Raw genomic sequence first — 20,893 nt, 5'->3', positions numbered from 1 at the left:
CCCATTAGACTAGGAAAAGAAATCACTCATAAAAGGGGTGGGAGGAAGCAGCAATAACAGATGGAATGGGAAGCAAAGGAAATGGAAAATAAATTAAGAGGAAAAAATGGTAGTGGTAGTGGAGAAGTAGCCAAAAGAGAGCTAAGGGACCAGTTTTTGGGGAAAGGAGATAGAAAATGCAGGGGTGCCTGCCAATGGAGGGAATTTATTGTGTGCATTAAACCAAATCCTCTATTAACAGGGAATGTAATCCTACCTCTATTATCTGTGTAACTAGGGAAACCATGATTTTGCTAAGTAAATGTACAGCTTGTGTAGTGTTTGTCCTCAGAATCAGTATCAAAAGAATCACAAAATCTCAGAGTTGGCAAGGACCTCAGAAGCCACTTAATCTAGTGGAGTGTGGTGGAATAAACATTGGCTCTGGAGCCTAAGGTCCTGGGTTCTAGTAGCATATCAGCCACTCACTACATGTATGACCTTGGGTAAGTCACTTAATCTCTTTGGGCTTCAGTTTCCTTAAATTATAAACTGAAGACAATTTCTATGGATCTTTTCTAGCTCTAGAAACAAGAAGTAAGAAATCCCCTTTGCAAAGTAGTTGTCCATCCTGTTTGAAACCTCTAGGGATAGGAAATTCCCTACTTCTTAAAGCAGTCAATTCTACTTTCTAACAGTTCTAATGGTGTAGAAGAGAGGTGTCACACACATAGTTAAAGGGCCACATTGCTACACCAATACTCCTGAATGAGCCAGAACCAGATTAAAATGGAATTTGGAAACATATTTTTAAAATATACCAAAATACAATGAAATATAGATAATGTCAATATGGGGTTTTCCAAGTCAATATGTGGCTGGCATGGTTCCTTATGTGTGCTTTAGTGGCCCCTCTTTCTATTTGACACGGCTGGTCAAGGAATATTTCCTTAGAGTAGAAATCACCCACTCTATATCTTCTACTTGTGGCTCCTTGTTCAACCTGCTAGGGCCCAACAGGGCAAGTCTAACCTCTCTCCTACAAGACAACTCTTCAAATACTTAACAATAGCTATGATGTCCTCCCTACCACTTCTTTTAGCTGATTCTCCTGTGATGTGATTTCCAAACTCCTCACCCATGGTGATTATTTTCCTCTTTTGGCCTCACTCCAGTTCTTCCTCCTTCCTAAAATGTGGCGCTCAAAACAGAATACTCCAGATGCAAGAGGCAGTTTGGTGGAAAGAACCCTGGACTTGGAGTTACAGGACTTGAATTTGAATCCTGACTCAGCCATTTTCTATCTATGTGATCCTGGACAAGTTGACTTGCCTCTTAGGTCCCCAGTTTCCTCTTCTGTAAAAATGACTGGGTTGGTCTACATGACCTCTAGAGTCTTACTTTCAGCTCTGAATCTGTGATCCTATGTGATCTTACTAAGACGAAGGACAGTGGACCTCTTGCCCCGCCCCCCCCCCCATTCCAGAGGCTCTATCTTTGTTAAAGAAGAGCGAGATCATTTTTTTTTTTTTTTGGCTGCCATGTCATACCAATGACCATGTCAAAACAATGAGTTGGTGAAGTGACAGCCATTCCTTCAAGGATCAGTCTTCACAGAGTACCCTCCAGGGACATGTGCACAACCCCCTCCCACTTCATTGAACAGAAGGGTAGGCCTGTTTGTGAGGCAGCTATAAAAAGTAGTCAGAACATTTTGGATCCTGATGTTCTCCCTCCCCCCCCCCCCTCCCCGATCACATTTCAACAGGTTCTTTCTTTCCAAGGAACCAAAGGAAAAAAAAGATAAATGGAGAGTGAAAACACACACACACACACACACACACAAAGGTGGTGACTATGCTATTGTCTCCCATTTGTTGCCTGGTGACAGGATTCCAGGGGAAACACAGCCCAGTGTGGGATATGCTAGGAGACTGCCAGTCCATTTAATCCCACTCCCCCCCCCCCACTCCCAGAGGAAAAGAAAAAGACTAGCATCACGTCAGTGTATACTTCTTCCTACTTTATAGCAGGCCATTGGGAAGGTCATTTTTTCAGAACACTTTCCTTCCCTTCAGTTAATCTGCTCTCCAAATTGTTTCCACTCCACACTCCATGAGGGATAGATGAGACTTTCTGTTGCACCTGACATTTTTGCTTCCTATATTCCTGCTATAGCTTGGCTTCTGTCTCTGGGAGATGAGCTGGGGGCAGTGTCAAAGAAACCTCGGAATGCAGTTACCTGGCTTAAATTAGTATGAGAACCTGCTTCCTGCTTGGTAGTGTACTTTAGCTTGCTCTGGACATATGTTGTGTTTGGTGTGAGGTGAGCCAGGAAGCAGGAGTGATCTTAAACCAGGGACATTAAATGGGCTCTTTTTTCACCACTAGCAATAGCTTTTCCTTTGATGGACCCCTAAAAAACCTCTTGCAAACCCCATGTTTCATCCAAATGTCTTAAGAATAATGACAGTCTCTCTATGCTTGTTCCAAACTGTGCCAACCCACTTAGCCACTTGATTGTAATTTCCACATCAGGTTAGGGAATCCTTTCTTTGACACAATCCTTTCATTGTATCCGGTGCCTGTGGATGGCCAAATACCCAATAATTTGCACTGATTGTACCACATTCTCAATGGGGCTTAATTTGCGTGAGGGAGTTGCTTTTCTCCTTGGGCTCACCAAGGAAGTGTGTTCCATTATGATAATGAATGTCTGCCTGCATGTTCTACAAGGCTGGCCCTGGGCTTTGTACTTTATAGATGATTTCGATCAAGTAGCAATGAAGAGAACTTGATGAGGGGGAGGCCTCTTTCTTTAACAGGCACCTACGCGCCATGATTACCGATGTGCTTGCTGCTGCTGGTAACAATGACCTTTCATGCCTTAACTTTAAGGATTTTGAGGAGAAGTGAATTTCATAAGCTCATTATCTGCCTCCCAGAAAAGTACTGGAAGTAATGCTTTAGTGTAACTGTGGAGTGGGTTAGTTTTTTTTGTTGTTGTTGTTGTTGTTGTTGTTGTTGTTGTTGTTGAGTTGTTTCAGTTGTGTCTGACTCTTCGTGACCCATTTGGGATTTTCTTGGCAGAGATACTGGAGTGTTTTGCAATTTTGTTCTCCAGCTCATATGACAGGTGAGGAAACTGAGGCAAACAGGGTTAGGTGACTTGTCTAGTATCACACAGCTAGGATGTGTCTCAGGTCAGATTTGAACTCAGGAAGATGAGTCTTCCTGACTTCAGGCCTGATGCTTTATTCACTGTGTTACTTAGCTGCCTGTAGGCAGTGGCACAGGGAAATGCCCAAATCATAACAGCAAGCTATAAATTCACAAGTATTCTCAAAGGAGAGCTCTCTTGGACTCTTTCTTGGACTTTGCATCCCTCTCCCTTTTTTTATGAATCAAAGTAATCAAATCACAGAATCCTGAAATCTCAGAGTTAGCAAAGGGATGTTAGGATCACCCAGGGTTATCACTACCTGGATAATGTAACACTCCCAGTGAGGGGGTCACCCAGCCCCTACTTGAAGAACTTCAGTGTCAGGAACAGGGCAGCTCATTCTGTTGTTAGGCAGTTTTGTTGGTTAGGAAGGTTTTTCCTTATAGCGAGCAAATATCTCTTTACTTGTTACTTTTACCAACTGGCCCTACTTTTTGCCCTCTGGACCTGAGCAGAATGTCTGAGGTTTATTTTTTCTTCATCTAACAGCTCTTCAGATATCAGAGGACAGTGCCTATATCATTCTTCTTGACCTCTGTCTTCTGCATCTTATGCAACGCCACATACTTGTCTTTTTCCCACATTTACTTCTGCCAGCCTTCAGTTGACCTGGTCTTGAGTCCATCACCATCTTGGTCATTCTCCTCTGAACACTGTATCTCTAGAAATATGGCTGCATTCCCATATTTTCATAGGGGAAGAATGGGAAGGTTTGAAAATAGAGAAGGAATTATTAAATTCAGCCAAAAAATCAAACATCTTCAAATTAGTCATCTGATTATACCAAGAGAGAGGTAGCATATTGTAGTGGATAAGGGCCAGCCTTCGAGTCAGATCTCATGAATTCCCATGGATTTAATAACCCTTTCTATGTTGATGATTCTCAAGTCTACTTATTCTGCACTGATCTCTCTCCCTCCAAGTGCCTTTCAGACATCTCAAATTGAGTGTCCAGTAGACATCTTAAACTCAAAATGTCCAAAGTGGAACTCATTATCTTTTCCTCTAAATTCTACTTCTTTCCTACTGTCCCTATTAGTGTAGAAGGCAACACCATCCTCCCTTCAGGCTTGACATTTAGGAGTCATCCCAGATTCCTTCATATCTCTTACTCTCCCCTCACCACCCCCTGCAACTTCCAACCCATTGCTAAGACCTGTTGATTTCACCTTTACAACATCTCTTGAATATATCTGCTTCTCTCCTCTGACATTGCCACCGCTCTAGTACAGGCTCTCATCACATCAACCCTATGTTATTGCCTTCTTATCTCTTCCCACTCCAATCCCTCTTACATTCAACTACTAAAGTGATTTTCCTAAAGCACAAGTCTCATATGGTCTTCTCATTTTCTCTGACTGTCCCCCATTTCTGGAATGCTCTCTCTCCTTGATTCTGACCACTAACCTCCCTGGCTTCCTTAAAGTCTCAACTAAAATCCCACCCTCTACAGGAAGCCTTACCCAACCCTTCTCTATTCCAGTGCCTGCCCTTTGTTAATTATTTCCTATTTATCCTGACCATAGCTTGTTTTGTATATATTTGTTTGCATGCTTTCCTGCCTATTAGATTACAAGCTCCTTGAGGGCAGGGACTATCTTTTGCCTCTTTTTGTATCCCCAGCACTTAGTACAGTGCCTAGCACATAATAAGCACTTTATAAATGTTTATTGATTAATTTTTGATTTGACCCATACCAACTGTCTGATCATGGTCAAGTCAATTAATCTTGCAATGAGGCCTATATCTTCCTAGGTCTTTATGTTGTGGAGTAGTTGCTGTTCTGCATTGGTGGAGAGAGTTTCCACATGGGGAATTCTTTATACTGTTGAAAACACAGATGAGGACAGAAAGCAACAACAAAAAACCCCCCTCAAACTGTCATACGTATTCAACACTAAAAATAACTAACAAAGTCGATTCTAGGCCCTATGCTTGCTTGTCCCTCCATATTCTCTTTAGAAGACCATCCTGATCTTGTAATATAATGAACCGATCTTATTCAACTCCATGTAAATACAATTCAAGACCTGGGGTTGACAGCTCAGGTGAGATTTTTTATCATGACTCTTATATAAGAACTTACAACTCTTGCTTGGCATGTTACTTCCTGTCTGTCAATTCAGAACCCTGAAAGGACTGTTATGTCTTTCAAGTGACCTAGTTATCTCAAACAATTTATTTACGTTGGGAGTAAATACCAGACTTTTGAGCTCAACAATTATAATAGATTCCAAACCTCTAGTATTTTAACCTTAAGGCTGTTTTATCTGTGTGTGGGTTTTTTTTAGAGGGGTGCCTGGTAGGAATTTCTCTCTGGCTTCCTACTGTAAGACTTTATGGGAGATTATCTTATCCAGGTATTCCCAGCCACCCTAAAAATAAATCTAAATGGAAGAATCTGAAGTCTATTGAGGGTGGCTTCAGATTCACCCACTCACCTTGGAAAGGTCTACCAGGGTGTTGGCTTGATCACTCAGTTTTCTCTGTTCCATCTTTACGCTTCTCAGCCTGTGGGAGAAAGATGGCAATGATCTCATCTTGGCCTTCGTGCTAAAGTGCTAAGAGATCAACTCACTTCTTTGGCTTCAGTTTCTTGACCAAATCACCCTCTCTGATTTTGGAACCTAGCATGGTTAATGTGAACATAACCTGAATAAAAGACTTGGCAGGATCCAAGGAAAGGACAAGTCTGTCTGTCTGTCTTTCTCCTTCTCTCTCTCTCCCAAGAAGAATGAGTAGGTCTGAAGTAGAAAGTGTTATGGGCCTCTTTTCCACCACCTCCCTGGCCACTTTCTTTAAGCCTCTTGAGGATCATAGGAAATTTCATTGGGCTTGGATCTACTTACTGGTGGATAGCTTGGAGGAACTTCCTCTGGTGTTTCCGGACTTTGGCATGGTCAATCTTTTTTAGCAGCTTGGTGTGTTTATAGATAAGCCACGTTTCCCGAAGGACATTCGCTGCAGCATTCTTTATCTATGAAAGAAAAGCAGACAGCTGGATAAGCTCAAATTCCTGAGTTTGTATTAAAATGTGTTTCATGTATGTAATTAGTCACATGCTATCTGCTATGGTCTGTTCTGGTCATCAGAAGGATGAACTCTTAGAAATAGATGATTAAAATCCATCTCCCACTAAACCTTTTTAGGGAACACAAGAGACTATGGTAACTTGAAGTTCATAGATCATAGATTAAGACTTAGCACTCAAGGTACTTAGCAAATCATATAGCCCAACCCCTCTCATTTTACAGATTAGGAAACTGGGGGCCAGATAGGTTAAGTCAGTTGGCTAAGATCATACACATAGTAGGTGGCAGATCTGGGAATTCCTGCTCCAAATATAGTACTCTTTCTCACTTTTCCAAGGTTGTTTTTTTGTTTATTATCCCAAGGACTCTTCCTTAGGCTATAGATACTATTGCTATACTTAGCAATGATTCATTGGCCAAACCCCTGCAGCCTTTAGGCCACGTTTTTCACAAATATGATTACATATCCATGCCATGGCTGTTGAATCCCACAGAACTCTGTCATACCTACCCATTTGGTACACATGGTTAATCTCCATGATTCAGAGAATAAACTGATTTCCATAGGCTAAAGGTGTTAATGTATCTTCTTTAGGGGATAATCTTCCCAACAGAATGAAAATGGAACTATCAACAAGCTAATCGTCCCATTCCCAAATGACCCCCAACATTGAAACTGCAGTTTTCCATGCAGATATAATTGGAACAAAACTGAAACATTTCCAAAGCAATTACTGAAAATCAGCTAAGAGTTTTCAGTGTGAAGCTGGAGCTTTCCTCCTTCAGAGGCTGGCTTCTTCTTGGTGCAATACAGTCACACATTTCTACAGAAGACACTGTAATCTGTTGACATGGAAACCACTGATATCACCCAGTTCATGACTGAACTGAGACATATCAACAGTATCCAGATGGCAAGGGACAAAGTTTTCATTCACACAGAGACATCTTCAGTAATTAGTAACAAGAGCAAGGGGAAACATTTCTTATTAAACACAAGCTAAATAGATTCTTGATTAACCATTACCGTTTATATCAGCCATGCAAATTGGCCCAGGCCCACAGGCCCATAGGTTCAGGGCATAGCAGGAATGAAAGCAGGTCTGGGGAAAGTCAGATGTTTATCAGAGTTAGTCTGGCAATTCACATCCATAGACTTCCTTAAGTCTCTCAAAGTACTTTCCTTCTAATAACCCCTCCATAAGGTAGGTAGTATGGATATTATTATCCCCATTTTATAGATCAGGAAACTGAAGTTCACAGAAATTAAGAGATTTTCCACAGTCACATAGACAGTAACCGTTAGAGGCAAGATTTAGACCTACCTCTAGAGACTCCAAGCCTAGTGTTCTTTCCATTATATCTTAGTGGTATAGTGGGAAGAATGAAAGAATGGAATCAAAAGACCTGAGTTCAAGTTCTAGCTCCCTCATTTATTAGCTGTGTGACCTTAGGCAAATCACTTTATGTCTCTGAACCTCAGTTTCCTCATTTGTAAAGTGGGAATCATAATCCTTAGAATGCCCATCTCAGAGAGTTGTCATAAAAAGGAAATAAGAGAATGAACATCAAATTGCTTTGAACAGAAAGTGCTACACAAGGGGAAGCTGGGTGGTGGAGTGGAAAAAGCACTGGCCCTAGATTCAGAAGGACCTGAGTTCAAATGTGACCTCAGACACTTGACACTTACTAGCTGTATGACCTTGGGCAAGTCACTTAACTCTAATTGCCCTGCAACCCCCACAAAAAAAAACAAAAACAAAAACAAAAGTGCTATACAACTACCTCTTAGAGAGGAAAGCCTGAGGATTCCACCCTGTGACCCTTCTGAAAATTAGGATGTTAGGAGAAACTACATTGTCAGAGAAATTCTGGATAGTTTGGGAAGGGCCAGTAAGCATTTTTGCAGATGAACTTTATGGGATCATAGATCTAGAGCCGGAAGGGACATTACAGGATCCACCCCTCTCATTTTACAGATGAGGAAACTGAGGCCCAGAGAAGTCAAGTGATTTGTCCAAAGTTACATAGGCAGTAAAAATCTGAGTCAGCTTTCAAACCTAGGTCCTCTGATTCCAAAGCCAGTATGCTTTCCACTGCATCATGATTTGTATATTGGGGGAGAGAGGAAGAAAGAATGAGAGAACAAGAGAGAGAGAGAGAGAATTAGAGAATGAGAAAGAGATATGAGAGAATGAGAGAGTGAGAAAAAGAAGGGGAGAGGAAGAGAGGGAGAGAGAAGGAGGGAGAGAGAAAGAAAAAGAGAAAGAAAGTAAGGGGGAGAGAGAGGGACAGAATGAGAGAGGGAAGAAGAGAAAGAGAGAAAAAGAGACAGCAAGAATGAGAGAAAGAGGGAGAGAGGGGCTAGATTCTATCTTTCCTTGGCTCTATTTTTTTTTTTTACAAACAGTCAACTCTTCTCAGAAACATCCAAGTGGCATAATTATTGCTTTTTTGTTCAGTACAAGCCCACCAGGAAAGTGGTCTGAAATGACTTTACCTCTGGCACTTATGTTTCACCAGTAGAATGGGATCACAAGGGCGGGGATTATTACATTTTTCTACATCACCAGCACTTGACACATTGACAGGCTCACAATAGGTACTAAATAAATGCTTGTTGATCGATTGGTTGACTTGCTTGCTGAAGCAGAATTGGATGGTGGTGGGTGGAAATGATGGCAGTGAACATCTAAGAGTATAGGAAGAGGAGGGAGGTTGGGTCTGGTTGGAAGTAGATTTGTTCTTCTCCAGGTAGGGATGGCTGGTTGGGTCCAGAAGAAAAGAAAACATTGTATCATATGCCATTGTTATCAAACTTGGATGGGTAGAAACAGTGAGAAGTAGTGGATAGCATTGGACTTAGGAAGACCTGGGTTCAAATCCTGCCCCCGAAACTTACTTATGAGCTGAATTACCATGGACGAGTCATTTAGATTCTTAGTGACCCAGTTTTTTCATCTGTCAAATGGAGATAATAATACTTGTAGTTTCTTTGGTTGCTGTGTAAGATAAGATAAGTTATGGGGCTTTTGCAAACTTTAAACCACTTTATAAATGTTAGTCATCATCATCATTGGAAGAGACACAAACTGGGGTATATACCATTTTCAGATTTCTTGGGTGCTTAGTCTATTATTAAAGGAAAATATCTGGGCAAAGCATTGCTTTGTTTGATGTGATGTAAAGAACATTAGATTTTCAACCAGGAGACATGGAATTTAGTAGCGACTTCAATATTTACTAGATACATGAAAATAGGCAAGTAACTTAACCTTTCTAAGCTTGTTTTCCTCAGCTGTAAAGTGGGGAAATAAACACTTGCATTATTCATCTCACAAAGTTGCTATAAAGAAAAGGGTTTTGTAAACTGCAAAGCATTCTACCAATGTGGATACAAACAACTGATTTAATTAGCTCACCCTCTTTTGGATGCTAGTCTTACCATAGAATTATTGCATGTTATATCTGGAAGATACTCTAGAGACCAACTATCTAACCCATTCATTTCATTTATTTATTTATTTGTTCGTTTGTTTATTTATTTATTTTTTGCAGGGCAATGGGGGTTAAGTGACTTGCCCAAGGTCACACAGCTAGTAAGTGTCTGAGGCCAGATTTGAATTCAGGTACTCCTGAATCCAGGGCTGGTGCTTTATCCACTGTGCTACCTAGCTGCCCCCCAACCCATTCATTTTACATATGACTACCATAGGGTCACAGCATTTAGGACTGGAAGGGAGCCCTGAAATAATTTACTCCAACTTTCTGTTTTACTGAATAGGAAACTGGGGTCCAGAGAAGCCAAATGATTTCAACAAAGTCACTATATAGTAAGCAGAAGATCTGGGATTTGAATACAGGTCTTGACTCCAAAGTCAGCAACCTTCTAAAACATGTTTACTGAGCTGAGGGAATAATGATAGTAATTGCCAAATCCCAGAGTTGGAAGAGATCTCAGAGGGGATGCAGTCCAGGCCTTTCCTGAACACAAATCCCCTAATCAATAGTCAAACAATTCCTACTTGAAGATCTCCGGGAATGAAGCACTTACTCCTGGCCAAAGCTTCACATTCTGCTTTGAGGCAACTATAATTGTTACAACAATAATGACGACGACAACAACAGAGAGGTTGAGGTCTTTTTTTTTTTTTTTTAAGTGAGGCAATTGGGGTTAAGTGACTTGCCCAGGGTCACACAGCTAGTAAGTGTTAAGTGTCTGAGGACGGATTTGAACTCAGGTACTCCTGACTCCAGGGCCAGTGCTCTATCCACTGCGCCACCTAGCTGCCCAGTTGAGGTCTTTTTAAATCAATGACCTTGTAATAATATAATCTCATTAATTTCTTCCTCTCTGATGGCTCCTTATTCTCCTCTGATCTCTCCTGGATCTTCAAAGAAGTCATGCCCATGGGACAACTAGGTGGGTTCAGGAGGACCTGAGTTCAAATACGGCCTCAGACACTTGATACTTACTAGCTGTGTGACCCTGGGCAAGTCATTTAACCCTCTTTGACCCATCCCACAAAAATTGACCAGAAGATTCTCTGGTACAATTAGAAGTCATGCCCACTAACCCTGAGCATCACCCAAGGGTTTGTCCTGCATCCTCTTCTCTTCTTCTATACCATCTTGCTTGGTGATCTCAGCAACTCTTTTGGATTCAATGATCATCTCCAGGCAAATGATCCTCAGATCTTTTTATCCAGCCCTAACCTCTCTCTTGATCTCCGACTGCATAGGAGACATGTCAAACTGGATGCCTTGTACACATCTTAAATTCAACATGCCCACAGATGAGCTCATTATCTCCCCCTGCCAAACCCTTCCATCTTTCCAACTTCCTTGTTAACATGGACACTACCACCCAATCATACAGACTCACAACCTATGCATCATCCTTGATATCTTACCCTCAGCCAACCCACATATCCAATCTGTTGCTGCCTTGTTATTTCTGCCTTTACTATATCTCTTATATTGAATCCCTTATTTTCTCTGACACAATCATCACTCTGGCATAGGCTCTCATCATCTCACACCTGGACTTTTGCAATAACCTTCTGGTTATTCTTTCCTTCCTGACTGAAGTCTCTCCCCATATCAGTCTATCTTTCACTTAATCATCTTCTTTGAGCATATATCTGACCATGTCACCCCCTACTCAACAAACTCCAGTGTCTTTCGGTTGCCTCCAGGAGCAGATATAAAATCCTTTATGTAAAGCAGTTAGCTGGTACACTGGATAGAGTGCTGGGCCTGGAGTCAGGAAGACCTGAATTCACTGGCCTCAGACACTTACTAGCTGTATGACCCTGGGAAAGTCACTTAACCTCTGTTTGCCTCAGATTTCTCAAATGTAAATGGGGAGAATAACAGTACCTAACTTCTAGTGTTGTTGTGAGGATCAAAGAAGATAATATTTGTGGGGTTTTTTTTTGTTTTGTTTGTTTTTTGCGGGACAATGAGGTTTAAGTGATTTGCCCAGGGTCACACAGCTAGTAAGTGTCAAGTTTCTGAGACTGGATTTGAACTCAAATCCTCCTGAATCCAGGGCCAGTACTTTGTCCACTGTACCACCTAGCGGCCCCCAAGAAGATAATATTTGTAAAGCACTTGGCACAGTGTCTCCATATAGTATATGCTTAATAAATGCTTCTTCCCTTTCCTTTTTCCCATTTGTTTTGTTGTTGTTGTTGTTATTTTTTTGTTTTGTTTTGTTTTGTTTGCTGGGCAATTGGGGTTAAGTGACTTGCCCAGGGTCACACAGCTAGTAAATGTTAAGTGTCTGAGGCCGGATTTGAACTCAGGTACTCCTGACTCCAGGGCTGGTGCTCTATCCACTGCGCCACCTAGCTGCACCCCCATTTGGTTTTTAAAGTTCTTCATAACCTCTTCCTACTTTTCAAGTTTTCTTATCCTTTATTTCCCTCCATGTAATCTATGATCTAGGGTCACTGGCCTTTTTGTTGAGTGGGGGATACTCAATCTCTAGCTTTGTGCCTTTTCACTAGTTGTCTCTCATGCCTGGAATGCTCTTTCTTCTCACTTCTACCTTCTGGCTCCCCAGGTTTGCTTCAGGTCTCACCTCAAATGCTGGTTTCTGCATGAGGTATTTCCCAGTCCCCCTCAGAGCTGGTGCCTTTCTTCTGAAATTGCCTCCAACTTACTCTCTATCTTATATGTGCATAGTTGCTTGCATGTTGTTTCCTTCATTAGAATGAGTTCCATTAGGGGATATACTGTCTTTTGAGTTTCTTTGTAGCCCCAGTGCTTAGCACAGTACCTGGTACATAGTACGTGGTTAATAAATTGCTTATTAATAAGCTTATTGGGAGGTGGGAAAATTGGGACACTAATGCATTGTTGGTGGAGTTGTGAACTGATCTAACCATTCTGGAGAGCAATTTGAAACTACAGCCAAACGGCTATAAAACTGTGCATACCCTTTGACCCAGCAACACAACTACTAGGTCTATAAGAGATAAAAAGGGGGAAAGGACCTATTTGTACAAAAATATTTATGGCAAAGAATTGGAAATTGAGGGGATGCCCATCAATTTTAGAATGGCTGAACAAGCTGTAGTGTATGATTGTTATGGAATACTAATGGGGTATAAGAAATGATGAGCAGGATTTTCTCAGAAAAACCTGGAAAGACTTACAGGAAGTGATTCAAAGTGAGTTGAGCAGAACCAGGAGAATGTTGTACACAGTACACTGTATAATAATTGACTGTGAATGACTCAGCTAAACAATGATCTAAGACACTTCCTAAGGACTCATGATGCTCTCCACCTCCAAAGAGAAAACTGATGGCATCTGAATATAGATTGAAGCATACTTTTAAAAAACTTTATTTTTCTTATTTTTCAAGGAGGGGTGGTCACATGTGTTTTCTTTCACAGCATGGTTAATATGGAAATATGTTTGTGCATGGTTGTACCTGGATAATCTCTACCAAATTATTCACTTTCTCAATGCCAACTCATAATTAGTTTCATCCCTCTAAAACCCCCCAGATCTCATCCAAACAAATGGCTCCCCAACTGAGCCTCCTTTGTCTTGGATTTATAAAACTCATTTTTTTTTAACCTAGGGAGAAGCCTTCATATTTATCCCTACTGAATTTCATCCTAGTAAATTTAGCCCTTTGCTCTAACTTGGTAAGACTTTTGGGGATCCTGACTGTCATCTAGGGTGTTAGCCAGAGGAAACTAGTTGTCACAGTAGATAGAGTGTCAGGTCTGGAGGCAGGAAGACCTGAGTTCCAATCCAGCCTCAGACATTTATCAGCTGTGTGATCCATGGCAAGTCACTTTGTCTCCCTTTGCTTCAGTTTCTTCAGTTGTTAAATGGGGGACAATACCAGCACCTGTCACCTAGGGTTGTTGTGAGGATCAAATAAAATAATATTTGGAAAGCACTTAGCATAGTTTCTGGCACATGGTAGGTTCTATATAAATGCTTATTCCGTTCCCTTTCCTCTTTCCCCAGTTTTGATAATTTGATTTGGAAATCTGATTAACATGCCAACTATGCATGCTTGGATAGCTTGCTGGACTTAGAGTCAGGAAGACCTGGGTTCAAATCCCACCTTTGACTAGCTTTGTGATCATAGGCAAGCCAGTTGTCATAGGCTAGCCAATATCTCTGAAACCCAACCTCACAGGGTTGTTATGGTGTTCAGATTAGATAATGTGTGGGAAATGACTTGTAGACTTTAAGTTGTTATATGTGTTAGTGATCACATTACTATTATTTATTTATTTAGTGGGGCAATGAGGGTTAAGTGACTTGCCCAAGGCCATACAGCTAGTAAGTATCAAGTGTCTGAGGCCAGGTTTGAACTCAGGTCCTCCTGAATTCAGGGCTGGTGCTTTATCTACTGTGCCACCTAGCTGCCCCCACTATTATTTATTTATTATTATTATTATTATCCCCATTTTACAGATAAGCAAGTTCAAGCTCAGGGACATAGCCTGCCTTGTCTGATGCCATAAAGTAAGTTAAGTGACAGAACTAGAATTCAAATTCTGCTCTTTTGAATCTAAGTCCAACCCCCTTCCCACATGCCATTGTTGTTTGCCCTTCATTCTTAAGGTCTTTGACATTGGGAGGTGATGTCATGACTTGCAGTGAATTGGATTTAAGTGAGGGAGGGCTGTGCAAGGTCACTAGCCTCACTCTCTTCCAGAGCCATCTGGGTCCAGTAGCAAGATATAAGTCAGGACAACTGGAGATGGTCCCAGATGTAGTGGGAGACCTTGACCTTTTTAGCTAAGGCCTTTCCCAGGTCTCATTTTGTTTGAGGCAACACCCATCCTGTAAAAACTCCGTTAGTGAGGTCACCCCCTCTCAGACCTGAGATCTAGGAAAGAAGGGGAAGGAAGAGATACATCAACCAGAGAGAGGCTGCCACTGGTTCCTGCACTCCTACAAACCTAAGTCCAGTAAGGGGAACCTGCAAAGGTAAGACTAGAACCCAAGTCCAAGAATGATAATAGGGGGCCCCAGGTACTCTGCCAATTTCTGCAAAAATCCTGGTAATGCATATTTTGGAAGTGCTGCCCAGCTGGAAGGGGCCTGAGTGCTCTTTGGTGATCACAGGCCATCCTAGGTAGATTGAGAGAACAGGGTGAATTGGCTGACACTTAATCGGTCATGGGTGCCCTGTGTGGAAATCACAACACTGCAGAGACCTCATTAGAGGCATTCGCATCTTTTTTTTATGAGTTTGTATGTAAGGAAAATGTGTGCAAATATGTTTTTAAAAGTGTAATGTTAAAGGAAAGTGCTGGTTGCTGTCTTGGAAATTAATTGCCAGCAAACAGCCTACCACAAAGCTAAGTGGATCAATATCTACCAGAGAAAAAGAAATAGGCTTTTAACTGCAGAGAGCTTTGCCAGTCCAGCAGTAGATGTGACAGAAGTGTCTCTCCACATCAGTCAGTGGAGTCCTTCTTTGGGGTGAGGGGAGAGGTGAGGATTCCTCTTCTTTGAATGAGAGCCCTCTGTTCTCAGGATGGCTGGGAGACTCCATAAAAACCTCTGTGTGAGGGATGCTTTTAGAAAAAGCATTTCCATTTCCAAAATGTCTTTGGGCTCCCTCTGGGAAGCCAGAGCCAGAAGCCATGGCTGGAGGAATGAATCTGGATGTAGAATCCAGAAAAGAGAAATGGAGAGAAGAAAGACAGGATTGCTAAAATTTAGGACTTCACGGCCCTTTGACTAGTGCTTTCACGGTAGATAGGGAGCTGGGCCTGGAATTAGGAAGAGCTGAGTTCAAATTTGACCTCTAATACTTACTGGCTGTGTGACTCTAGGCAAGTCACTTAACTCTGTTTGCCTTGGTTTCCTCTTTTGTAAAATGAACTGGAGAAGGAAATGGCAAGCCACTCAAGTATCTTTGCCAAGAAAACCCCAGATGGGGTCATGAAGAGTCAGACAAGACTGAAATGACTCAACAACAACAACAACAAGGAGAAGAAGTAATCCTTCCACCAATACCATTATCTCCAGTTCAGAGGAAAGACAATCAAAATGCCTCAAGCCCTCAGGTTTTAACCAAAAGATAAGTAGGAGTCCTTTCATAGAATCACAAGGTATTAGACCTGGGACTAGAGAGGTCATCTGGTACAACCCACCAACCCACCCATTTTACAGATGGGGGAGCTAAGGCCTAGAGAGAAGCATTTAATCACACCTGGCCAGGGAGGGAGAGATGGTACTGACCCCAGAATTTCTGACCCGCCCCGCGCCCCCCCCCCCCCAGGACCACAGCCTGTCCTACTATAGCAGCCTTGTTCCTGTATTTTCCACAGCTTCCTGAAGAAAGTAAAACTGTCATTCCAGTGGGTTGAGAGGGAGGCAGCGTGAGCATGATCCCTGAAGTATTTGTATGGGAAATGAGACTTAAGCAACAAAGGGAGCCTCTGATATTAAGTTCTGAATGTTTCTGATTCCAAAATATTTACATGAAGATGTATCTTTATTTCTTTCCCCAAAGAAACATATGTAGAATAGTAGGAAGAATGCTGACCTTAAGGTCTTGTCAGAAGAACCAAGTCCAAATCCTGGTTCACCTGTTCAAGAGGAATATCTGATTTTGTTGTTGTTGTTGTTTAGACATTTTTAGTCATATCCAACTCTTCATGTTCCCATCTAGTGTTTTCTTGGCAGAGATCCTGGAGGGGCTTGTCATTTCCTTCTCCAGCTCATTTGACAGTTGAAAAAACTGAAGCAAACAGGGTGAAGTGACTTGTCTAGGGTCATAGAGCCAGGGTGTGTCTGAGGCCAGATTTGAACTCAGCTTTTCTCAGGGCCTGGTGCTCTGTGCACTATGGCGCCCCCCTAGCGGCTATTTACTCGACTTTAAAGTCTGGAAAGCACTTTGACTCCCCTTTTGTCTTCTGTTTCCAGTCTGTAACTTGTTTGTACATAATTGTTTGCTTGTTGTCCCTTCCTTTAGATGGTGAGCTCAAGGGAAGGGACTTTTGTTGCCTTTTTTCCTGCATCCGCAGCACAGCACCTGGTATATTCTAGGAAAGGAAATCGTGCTTCTTGACTTGACTACAGGCATCAGTATCTTAGTACTGGCTTACTATTCTAGGCGGGGAAATTGAAGCCAAGAGGTGAACACAGCTGGCTTATGTCAGAAATGAGAAGCCAGCCCAGGTCCTCTGGCTGGTAACCCTAGCATTCTATCTCTCTACTATGCTTCATATTATTAGCTCATGTTATTAGTTATTAGTACAGTGCAGGGAAAGGGTCCTGGATGAGTCACAGGAACCAGATGCAAATTCTTACTCTACAGTTTATTAACTGTAACCTTGGGCAAATTGCTTAAACTCTGGAACCAAGGTTGCACACCTACAAAATTAAGAGGTAGGGCTAGTCAATGTGTTAGGTCAGTTTCAGCTTTAAATTTATGATCCTATGACCTTGGCCAAGTACCTGTAAAATCAAGAGTCGGGTGGGGGAGATTGCACAATCTATCTAGTACACAGATAGGTGGCACAGTAGAACTCTGGACCCAGAGTCAGGAAGACCTGACTAGCCTTGGACACTCCCTAGCTGTATGACCTTGGGCAAGTCACTTAATTTCTGTCTGCCTCAGTTTCCTCATCTGTAAAATGGGGATAATAATAGCAACTACCTCCCAGGGCTGTTGTGAATATCACATGAAATTGTGTAAAGCACTTTATAAATCTTAACGTGCTATATAAAATGTTAGCTATTATATTATTACTATTAGTATCTCAAATAAATTAATTTGTTTTAAGTGCTTTGTAAATTTCAAGGAGCTATATAGGATTATGGATTATGGAAGAAATCTGAATGTTATCTACCTCTCTCTATTTATCTGTCTAATAGCTATTATTATTATTACTACTACCTTAAATAAATTAAAGTATCTTAAGTGCTTTGCAAACTTCAAGAAGCTATATAGGATTCTGGATTCTGGAAGGGACCTCAAATGTTTTTTCCTTTCTTCCTTTCTTCCTTCCTTCCTTCCTTCCTTCCTTCCTTCCTTCCTTCCTTCCTTCCTTCCTTCCTTCCTTTCTTTCTTTCTTTCTTTCTTTCTTTTTCTTTTCCTTCCTTCCTTCCTTCCTTCCTTCCTTCCTTCCTTCCTTCCTTCCTTCCTTCCTTCCTTCCTTCCTTCCTTCCTTCCTTCCTTCCTTCCTTCCTTCCTTCCTTCCTTCCTTCCTCCCTCTCCCTCCCTCCTTCCCTTCCATAGATATTAGCCATTACTACTACTACTACTACCACTACTACTACTACTACTACTACTACTACTACTACTATTCATTTAAAAAATGAATGTATCTTAAGTGCTTTGGAAACTTCAAGAAGCTATATAGGATTCTGGATGTTATTTGGTCCAGCCTTTCCATTTTACAGAGAGGAAGCTTAGGTCCATCTAGAGAGGTAACTAGCTTGCCCAGAGTGGAATAGGTGGGGTGTGAACCTTAGTCATCTGGCTCCAAATTCATTGTTCTTTTATTCCTTCAGTGATAATACTACTATTGATTTACTATATTACTGTGTTACTACTACTAATTACTATTATCAATATTAATAATAATTCTTTTTTCTTTTTAAAAATATTATTCTTCTTATCATTATTGTCATATAAATCAATGATCGTTGTTATAACCTCACCTGGTCATTTTGAAGAAAGCTGAAGAAAGGAAACTAATTTTCAAAGGGCAAAAAAAGAATAATTAAGGACCTAGGAGCAGCCTTGAAGGGCTGCTTAACTGGAAGAAGGATTAAATATATTCCCTTTGGTTCCTGCGGGCAGAAGAGGAAGCCCTAGTGGGGAGAGCAGGGTGTACAGGCTTGATGTGTGCAAACTCCGACAATTAGAGTTGTCCAGGAGAAGAACAGGCTGAGTAGGGAGACTCGTGGATTCTTCCTCACTGGTAGCCCCCAGGAGAGGCTGGATGACCACTTGTTGGGTGTGAGCTGTGAGCTGGATCTGATGACCTCTGAGGTCCTCCTTCTAACTCGGAGATTCTGTAATTCTGTGTATGGGAAAGGGAGAGCAGAACCAGCAGATCTGAGTCCCCATTTTGAGGCTTACTAGCTGTGTAATCCTGGGCAAGTCACAACTTCTTGTGCCTCAGTTTCCTCGCCTGTAAAATGAAAATAACGGCTCACAGGGCCATTGTGGAGAAAGGGCTCTGACAGCTTGAAAGCATTCAGAGATGCGAGCTGTTATTAATGAGAACAATAAGAATCTCTCTCCCGTATCACGTGTGTTTCTGCTTAGCTCTCGTGAAACCTGTACCTGGTAGCTTGTCTGAAATTAGAACCAGCCATGCTGTCATTAACATGGTGCCTATAAACTGGCGAGGAAATTAAGGGGGATGCTGGACTCCGTGGCTGAGCGGCTCATTTCCTCCCCCAGCTGTGAAAGGCCTTTGAAGAGCAGCTCCAGGGAGCCCTGCTGGTGGAGCCCAGAGTGAGGCCATCATTAGCATCTCTATTATGTGGCAATGCTGCCTAAGCCCCAGTGGAATCCAACCATGGAAAGGGATTCTCTTGTTAGGGGGAGGATGTGAAGGAAAGAAAGGGAGGGGGCACTTCGGACCACAGGATGTAGAGCTGAAATGTATCTGAGAGACCTCTCATTTTACAGAGAAGGAAGCTGAGGCCTGGGTAGGTGAAGTGACTTTGGAGGTGGTACAATATAGTGGACAGAGGGCTAGTCTTGAAGTTAGGAAGACCTAGGTTCAGATCTCCCCCAAGGTCAACATGGCTAGTCAGTGGTAGAACAGAGATTCTGGAGTTTGACACTTTGACCCCTTTCTTTTTCTACTATCCCAAGAGAGCTGTAGGAATGCTGAACTTGTTGCGGTTCAGTTGTGTCTGACTATTCATGATCCTGTTTGGGGTTTTCTTGGCAAAGATACTGAAGTATCTTTTTGTTTGTTTGTTTGTTTTTTGCCATTTCCTGCTCTGGTTCATTTTACAGACAAGGAGACTGAGGCAAACAGGGTGAAGTGGCTTGTCCAGGATCACAGGCTAGTAGTGTCTTGAGACCATATTGGAACTCAGGTCTTCCTGACGGCCTATAGAGCCCATTGCTCTATCCACTGTATCACCTGGCTGCCTCACCCTGTGCAGAGTAGGAGGTTAATTATAATTTGCTTCATTGAACTGAAGAATGTCTAGGCAGTCCATATAGGTGTTAGACATATTCTAGTAGAGAAGGAGACAGGAATTTGGTGCCAGAGTCAGGAGGTGACTGCCAGTCTAGAGGTCCCTCTGAATTGTAAATGAACTCTGCCTGAGCCAAAGAGGTCCAACCACCACCTATTGCCCCATCCAAAGAACTGGAATGTTGGGGGGTGGAGGTGAATGGGGAGAAGAGGCAACACAAAGGGGATCGAGAGTCTGCCAGGAGAGAGAGGTGACTCCTGGGAAAATTCCATGAGAGATTAGAAAAAGAAAGAAAGAAAATATAAGCAAGCCTTAGGGAGAGATGACTAAAGGAAGGAGAAGATGCAAAAGAAGGTGCTTACTCATTAACGGAGAAGGAACAAATAAGAATACATTTCTTGGGGCAGCTAGGTGGCGAAGTGGATAAAGCACCGGCCCTGGATTCAGGAGTTCCTGAGTTCAAATCCGGCCTCAGACACATGACACTTACTGGCTGTGTGACCCTGGGCAAGTCACTTAACCCCACTGCCCCATTAAAAAAAATTAAAAAATAATTAAAAAAAAAAAAGAATACATTTCTATTGCTGGAGCCATAATCAGGAATTTTTGTACTTGAGCTACAAAGAGGAGCTGGGATGGGAAATCTCACCTAGGGGTGTGGGCCCTAGAAGGAGGAAGTAGATATCCAATTTCCCTTCTGCGAGGGCACTGCAGAGTTTCTATGATGCTGAAGGATTGGGAGTGGGGTGGGCTGGGTATGTGCAAGGCCCAATGGGAGGAAGCAGACTCCCTACAGGGTATTATAAAGACAGTCTTAATTTTGGCACCCTGAGTATGCCCGAACCCCGCCTTTGTTTTGGCTCCCTAATGTTTTATGGCTTAAAAAATCACTGCCCTTCCCATCTCCACCCTCATACACTATGAGGTTGATACTGCATATATTATTACCATAGAGGTCATCTGGTACAACCCACCAACCCACCCATTT

The 20,893-nt window shown here is 42.1% G+C and overlaps 1 protein-coding gene across 4 annotated transcripts in view; it reads right to left on the bottom strand.

Annotated features, from left to right (window-relative positions):
* The window catches only part of KCNN3 (potassium calcium-activated channel subfamily N member 3), a 314,190-nt gene that overhangs the window by 9,406 nt on the left and 283,891 nt on the right, over positions 1-20,893 (bottom strand). For 3 of the 4 annotated variants that reach the window (XM_043962683.1, XM_043962684.1, XM_043962686.1), the window contains 2 exons: positions 6,052-6,179; positions 5,644-5,713 (listed from right to left, as the gene is read on the bottom strand). In XM_043962683.1, the coding sequence (XP_043818618.1) occupies positions 5,644-5,713; positions 6,052-6,179 (198 nt within the window). Of the gene's footprint in view, positions 1-3,779; positions 3,876-5,643; positions 5,714-6,051; positions 6,180-20,893 lie in introns of those variants that run through there. The other variant, XM_043962685.1, reaches the window with a different exon arrangement.

This window comes from Dromiciops gliroides, chromosome 4 (assembly GCF_019393635.1).
Source record: "Dromiciops gliroides isolate mDroGli1 chromosome 4, mDroGli1.pri, whole genome shotgun sequence".
NCBI classification, from domain to species: Eukaryota; Metazoa; Chordata; class Mammalia; order Microbiotheria; family Microbiotheriidae; genus Dromiciops; species Dromiciops gliroides.
Note: the sequence above shows the minus strand (reverse complement) of the source record. Positions and strands in the feature narration are given on the sequence as shown.